At 48.2% G+C, this 7,586-nt stretch overlaps 2 protein-coding genes across 2 annotated transcripts; both read right to left on the bottom strand.

Annotated features, from left to right (window-relative positions):
- Nucleotides 1–720: 720 nt before the first annotated feature.
- Nucleotides 721–1,329, bottom strand: F5147DRAFT_778265 (uncharacterized protein; the record flags this gene model as incomplete). Its single annotated transcript, XM_041442102.1, has 1 exon — nucleotides 721–1,329. One exon carries the CDS (start codon nucleotides 1,327–1,329, stop codon nucleotides 721–723), a length of 609 nt encoding a protein of 202 aa, XP_041288350.1.
- A 4,794-nt stretch (nucleotides 1,330–6,123) lies between these two features.
- Nucleotides 6,124–7,400, bottom strand: F5147DRAFT_583894 (DNA breaking-rejoining enzyme; the record flags this gene model as incomplete). The annotated part of the gene is made up of 2 exons (XM_041431756.1): nucleotides 6,124–6,700; nucleotides 6,751–7,400. 2 exons carry the CDS (start codon nucleotides 7,398–7,400, stop codon nucleotides 6,124–6,126), a joined length of 1,227 nt encoding a protein of 408 aa, XP_041288349.1.
- Between the last annotated feature and the right edge of the window lie 186 nt (nucleotides 7,401–7,586).

Genomic DNA, 7,586 nt, shown 5'->3' with positions numbered 1-7,586 from the left:
ATGCATGCATCTATCATGCTGCTCGCATCACAGATCTCAGAATCCCTGCCAGCAAATACTACCTTGCCGATGTTGGATTTGTGTCGTATAATGAGCTTCTTGTCCCATATCGTGGAGTGCGCTACCATTTGGCTGAATGGGGTCGGGCAAATCTAGTGTATGTCATGCTAACAATTATCTGATGTCTACTGTGTGCTACCTTTGTTTTATAGGCCCTGTAACCATAAGGAACTCTTCAACTTACGACACGCCATGCTTCGCAATGTCATCAAGTGTATTTTCAGCGTAATTAAAAACCGCTTCAAGATTCTCCTTCTTCCACCCAACTACATGATGGATGTGCAGGCCCAGATCCCTCCAGCATTGTGCTTTGTGGACAATGTTATTCGCATCCACGATTCAAATGACCTGGAAGACCATCGGGATCTCAACCTCAATCCAGGAGCCTATGATGCCAGTGTACTTGCTGAAGGTCCTCCCAGTGAAGAAGCATGTGTTCATGCACAAACACGTCGTGATATAATTGTGCATCAAATGTGGGTGGATTATAATGTAGAAAGAGAGTGCAGAGGGTTGCCGGTCATAGAAGAAGTGTTTGAGTAGTCCAGTACTTAGTATTTTCAAGTTACTTAATTTTTGTTCTGGTACTGCATGGTCTGCAAAATACTAGTACATTGGCATGTTTGAAAGAGACATTGTGCAAAAATTTCATGCTACTGACTAATTGAAGTATTGTGATAAGTACAACCTGTGGAGCTCATCCTTCTGGATGGAAAGGTACGTATCAGCTATCGCAACATCAGCTTGAATGTGCATCATAACTGCTACCATCTGCATGTCAGTCAAACCCTCCTCCTGCTGCACATGCACAACTGCCCTTTGTTTGTGTACTGGGACAGGATCTACTGAGTGTGCAACATCATGTGACATATGTTCATGCATATGCGACATGCATTCTTGTATTGCACTCATTGCATTATTGAAGGACAACCTAAGACCATGAATCTCATCACTCATGTGGTCAAAGGCATCTGAGATGCCGCAGCACTGCGATTTCGCTGATTTTGATGTTGATGTGCTGCTGACAACTGTCTTGGTGGAGTTAGGAGGGCGGCCCATGGCCTGTGAGTCATCATCATCAGCTATGGCCCTGCGTTTTCCCAGTGTCTTCGACAAACTTGGTGTGGAGGAGGCAGTCGAAGCCTCTGGAAGCCTACTATTTCTGGTAAATAGCATTGGTTGTTCTGAAGGAATGAATCTGATTGGAGAGGGCAGTTCATCTGGCACTGGTGGGACATGAGGGTTTGGATGCTCAATAGCATCAAGCATTGTTACACACTCAAATAGATCTGTTAGGCGGAGCCCTAAGAGGGGCGTCGTCCGCTAACGTTCGTGACGTAACCAGAAGAGTCCGGTATAGCAAGTGAGACTGGCGACGATGAGTCGGCAGTGATCACAGTACGCGCGTGTCACGTGACTTCTAAGACGGATGTCTTTGAAGTCGCTCAAGGTTAGGACAGTCTTGTCCGAACGATGAGGTCGATCGGGGTAGACTTAGTCGTGATGAGCAACTAAGAAAAGATACTAGAGACTGAAGCCAAAGGGGCGTTCAGAGGGAAGTATGTTCCAGGGAAGATTGAGTAGATTCAAGTTAGGGAATCTAGTACAGGGTGACCGACTACTTATACTAAGTGGAGAGGTTTAATGGCAAGGCTACCGCACAGTAGGTAAGGGTAAAGGGGAAACGAGAATGGTATAGGTGCGTTGGCAACAGAGCCGGATTAGTGATGGATGGTCGAATGTGGAATGAGACCGAGAAACGTTGGAACGGACCAACAGTAAGAATACAACGTGCGGGGATCCGCAATCAGAAGGAATCAGAAAAGGAAAGCCACATTGGTGGCACGAGTCAGACCGAGTCATAGGTGCGGGACCACATTGGTGGTTGAATCAAGGGAGGAACGTGTGTGCATGTGCATAGTGTTACGCTGACCGTCGGTCGGCGTGTGCGAACTAGGATAGGTCTTCTCAGCGACGACTCGAGTGAGTCTACTGAAGCTGAGCGTGGTCTGGCCTTGACGGAACGTCAAGGATTCCTCCGGCGATCTCGGTAAGACGGCACTCGTCGAGATGCAGGGCTAGCGGATACGTGCTAAGTCGTATGGGGGCGACTTAGAAGTGCGGTCTCACACAAGGAAGCTGGTAGGCTTAGATGAGCAAGTTCTGGGGATGAACCTAGTAGATTAAAGTAAAGTCTAAGTACAATAATCTGTGTCTACTTATAGGGAAGTACTACAAGTATTCTAGCTCAGTCTGTAATCAATAGTATATCGTAAATCTATGATAGCAAGACATGAGGTTCAGATAAGATACATGAGGCTTAACCTCTGATCAAGCATGCTGTGCCAAGGGCAGCTGCGCATAGGTACAGGAAGCGCCAAGCGCGCTCCGGATCTTCATGAAGCGACATGTGGTATACATGCGCTGATCTAGGGTGTCCATGAGGCGTACAGCCTCCATGGATCAGGTACAAGGCCGTCTAAGCCAGGGGCGGGGTCATAGCGCCAGGGGGCGGGGTCATAGCGGTCCAGACCGCTGTCTTTCTAGGCGCAGGCGGCGTACCGCCGCGCGGGGAGTCTAGCAGAGCAGGGGCAGGCGTAGGGAGAGCTGGGGCTCTAGTAGGTGTTACAGATCCCTGTAACACATAGAGGCAGACGATGCAAGGGACGGGAACGGTCCCAAGGATCCGGTCAATGGAAAGTTGGTAAAGGAGGACAAGCCGGTGTAGAGACTCATGCCTCTCATTGTGCAATATGGCAGTTTTCACTGGGGAGTACATGGCACGAACTTGTAGCATCACTCTGTGTGCTACCCACAGCTATCTCTATATGAGGCGCAGCTTTCCCGCGCAACGCGCGCCATGCGCGCGTACCTTTCCCGCGCTTCACGATGTATATGCGCGCGCGCTTTCCCGCGCTTGAGCGCCCTATAGCGCCAGCCATCCGGAAGCATCCATCCACTGTCCACCAAGTTCCCTAGTGCGTATATTTCCATTTCTCACATTTGCTTATCGTTCCATCTTTATTTGTATCATGGACCCTTACTTACATATATCTTTACATACCTTACTCGGTAGCGCTTCGGCTCCGCATGACAGCGCTTAGGCGCCATACTTAAGCGCCAGCAGTACATACTATGACTTACTCACTTACTCTCCCACCAGAACGACAGAGGACTTACTGGTTACTACCCACTATTTACCTAGCAGAACATAGTAGAAATCTATTTGTTTACACCTCGCATCTCCCTTCTCTTGTCTTACATCATATCATCACCTAAGCAAACTCACTCTTACCCTCTCTTGTTTCCGCATACACGCGCGCGCATTCCTGCGCTTCGCGCATTCTCGCGCCTCGCGCGCACCTGCGCTTTCCCGCGCTTCGCATTGGCCAACCAGTAGCGCTTACAGCGCATACCTCTAGATCCTTGCTGCACTCGCTTCCCCTTTAGGGTCGAACGCACTTGTCGTCTCAAGTATAGCAGACTAGGCAACGCACGACCTTACAACAATTATAGATACAGTCAGGAGCACTGTTCGTGCCTAGCTGTATCGTTGAACCTTCACCGGTAGATGGTGAGGGTGAGGATGAAGGGAAAATGATAGGGGGGCCACGTGACCGATGTTACTTGTAACAAGCATTTTCTCTGATTCCTGACAGGCTCCAAGTCAGTTCAAGCATGAAGGTAACAAGAACCAGCACTCACAAAGTTTGGCGTGACAGTAGTACCAGTCATGGTGGTACTGCAGCTGTGGTCTTTGGCTGGCACTGTGGGCCAAGCAGTAGCATGGTGAGCAACATCCTCCCTTCCCTTTGACGGCAAAGTTCCTTCACCGCATCATAGTGCAGCCATCCCTTATTCTTGTATTGTTTTGCTTGAGGCATACTCTAGACTCGGTAATTAGTTATTGTAGTTGGCACGATGACATTGACATACATTCACAAGTTCTGTCCAGACAGACAGACTCAGATGCATCGGTGATGTTGGCCCCAAGCTCTGGACTGAACTCCAAGCCAGAATAATTGGCCAATCTATCAATGATGTTGAAGGTTAAATGGATCTGAAGGCACATCAGTAAGTACAGGCTGATCATCAGATGTAACCTAAGAACTTACTCGAGACCATTTTGACTGGCATGCTTCAGAAGTCTTCAGGGAGCCTTGGGCAGTCATCATGGCGGCAACAGTAGCCCAAATCGTCTTGTCAAAATTGAGCCCATCTCCACCCTTGGCATGGTGTGTGGCAATGTGTTGAATTAGCCATGTCTCATTCTCCAAAGTCCAGAAACATTGTTCTCTCGTGTCAGGCATGGTTTCCTGATCCTTCTTGCAGCTTGCCACACATCGTATAGCAGAAAGGTACATTATGAGAGCAGGAAGAACGAGTCCGTCGAGTGACTGGCATAATGGTATACTGATAAAGTTCGTCACATCTGTCACACTGTTCCAGGATATTCAGGACGATTATAAATCAAATTCCATCTTCGAAATTTCTCGAAATTTTGCTGTCTGAACAGACTGCTTACTATTTGCTCTGAGCTAGAGACCAGGAAGTGCGTTCTCAAGACACTAAGTCACGTGCAAGTATGACCAATCATGTCTTGAGAATGCTGTGTGCGAGGAATGATAGCTAGATGAGAAGGGGTGAAATGGGAAGAAAGGGAGAAGTGGGGTAAAAACTCAAATAGACCTCTGGATGTGAGTATAGATTCGGCCCGAGGGGATTGCTACTGAGAATGATTCCTCTAAGTAAAAGTGTGAGGGGAAACGTAGAAACTAATAAGGGTAACTGAGACTAAAGGAATACGCGAAAGCCGAGAGCTGAAGCTGATGCGATGCGAGCATGAGTGAGCTGCCGAAAATGCGAGGCGATATGCGCTTAGGCAAAGCGCCAATAAGACATGAGCCAATGCGAGTGCGAGCAGCCACGATGTGATAAAAACGCAGAAACGCGCAGTTTAGTCAAAGGTGAATTGTGAGGAGGTACTGAAGGCGCGAGGGCGGAGCCGAGCGATGATGAGTGCTGAGAGTATTCAACATTATAGATACGTGAGCGCAAGGCAATTGCTGCCGATAGGAGTGCGCGCGCAAGAGAGTGCCGAAGATTTTAAACTTTTAGTCAAGGCTTATAACTTTTGCGTGTAAACGGGTGATAAATTCTGATGGGAGAGAGAAGGTACATGAAAATCCTAAGTATCCGATATATGTATGTGCGCGTAAGCGATATTCAGAGCCAAGTAGGTAGCGAGATGTATGTAAGTAGGGTCCATGACACATTTAATGAGAATATAAATGGAATAGCTTGGGAAATGTTATTAGCTTAGTGGGAATCAAGTAATATACACACCAATGAACCAGCGGAGGATATGGATAGGATGGACGGAGGACGTGCAACGGATCCGAAGAGAAGCCGACGCTAGCCGAAGTGCGTCCGTGAGCCGTGGCCGTCGGCTGACGATATAAGATATGTGTGCTATACCAATGGTAGCGCGTACTGCAATTAGAACCAGAGGGATAACACAAAAAGGCCTTTACGAGGCCGCAAAGACCATAGGTCTTACAACACGCTGTCCTGATATGGCTAACCTAATGTAGGACTAAGACACATTTTGTTCTCAATAGCAATGATGAGAATAACAAGGTTTTTTGGGGGGTTTTGGTTTCTGTTCGCCAAAGGATTTGGCTGTGTCTCTGAATCCTGATGTAATGCATCTCATTGTGAGGTGCCGGAATCTTCACGCGCAGTCAAAGTTCATGTCATGTGACCTACGTATGTCTCGCTGACAAGTGAAGAGAAGATGCGACTGTGCGGGATGAAGATCAACGTACAGAGACGAGAGCAAGCCAATTCTGACAAAACTGAGAACCCTCAAGTGTGAGGTAGATGAGGGAGTTTTTGCCGAGAACACAACACAACCCATAACGAGCAAGGCTCACAATGGTCGTGTTAAAGGGAAAAGCACTTATCCTCATGAAACAGCAACCCCCCGAAATGAGATTGTGAGTAATGAATTCGATTGCAACTACAGTGTGCGGATAACAAAATAACAAAATCTGAAGTCGGCTACTGGTAATGACGGGAAAAGGCATTCATGGAAGAGTTAATCATTGCGATACATGAGTCTGAAAACAAGGAAGTGATGAAGATAGGCAGAATTGAATCGATCTTTCTCCAGTATTTGAGGAAGGCTCTGGACTTCCACCTGCCCTGCATAGTGACAACGTCTGGAGGAGTCCCTCTCAGGAGCAGTTCTGTGGCCCCTCCAGTCCTGAAGCAGTGACCTGTCAATTCGGGAAGTCCGGCACTCTTCCAAATCTCATTGCAGCGATTGAGGAACCATGGACAGATCATGGGAGCCCAGCTCCCATGATCTGTCTTGAACGCGAAGAATGGTGCAGCTTCTGGTACCAAGGCATTAGCCAAAAGATGATGAATGATTGCAGAGATGGGGTTTGATGGATCATCTACACCGGATGCGACTATACTTGCTCCTTCCCCATGTGAGGTTTTGGTCCAAGGGATTTTAAGGATGAGGAGGGGTATGCCAGTTGGGGTGCAACCATGTTGCAAAGGTGCGCTCCTTGAGGCGTGGCGCGAAGGGTTAAACGAATTGGTGGAGTCGATCAACAATTCTCCGAGTCTGGCGTAACAGTATGAGAATTCAATTGATCCAGAAAAACGAATGAATACCTGCAACAGGACCACAATGCCATGGAGGCGACAGCAAGAACGGATGCATCGAATGTGTTGGTAAGGTCAAGAAGGCGAACAAGGGCATGCATGTGCTCCAAGGTGACTGGAGGACGGCGTGGTCTCTTCAATGTCTGTGGGACCACCTTAGCAAGGCCAGAAGTGGCCGTGCGCAGTAGGACCCATCCGTGCCAGGGTGCCCCGTGAATGTTGTGCCAGAAGTGAATACCGGCGAGCCAGTTTTGAACCATGGAACTTGCAACCTTCCTAGCCCATGAGGCGATGAACAAGGCTAGAAGGTGGTTGGGCGCGGGCATGTGTAAGCTCTCCGGAATGTTCCTTGAATCACAATACTGATGAAACCTCAGAAGACCAGCTCCGTAGTTTTCACAAGTCTTAACCTTGATGGAGACTAACATGACGTCAAGAAGCTTCAGAATGTTGTCGAATGGAAGATGTGAAAGGACAGATGTGTGGAAGGATGACGAGTGAGGTGCGGACCAAATACGAACGCGATCGCATGCAAGAACATGAGGACGAAAAATGGAATGTGTCAAGACATTGTTGTTTTTGGGTTTACAAGGCTTAGGTGGTTTGCGAACAGAAGTGGGCGGTTCCCCCACCATGGGTGGTCTTGCCAGAGACTCCATGAGTAAGGCCAAATCATTCGCGATGCCTGCACGAGCTGGCGTCGGAAGGTCTGATTCGCTAAACATAATCCGAAATGTATGCATGGAGCTCCCCTGAAAGCTCGATAGGTGGGAGACGTAGAACAGACAGTCCAACCTCACCGTGAGAGGTTTTATCCGCCTTGTTCCGTTCAGATTCGATGTAGA

This window comes from Suillus discolor (assembly GCF_016758755.1).
Source record: "Suillus discolor strain FC423 chromosome Unknown F5147scaffold_68, whole genome shotgun sequence".
In the NCBI taxonomy this organism is placed as follows: domain Eukaryota; kingdom Fungi; phylum Basidiomycota; class Agaricomycetes; order Boletales; family Suillaceae; genus Suillus; species Suillus discolor.
This window is presented reverse-complemented; position numbering and strand designations above follow the sequence as displayed.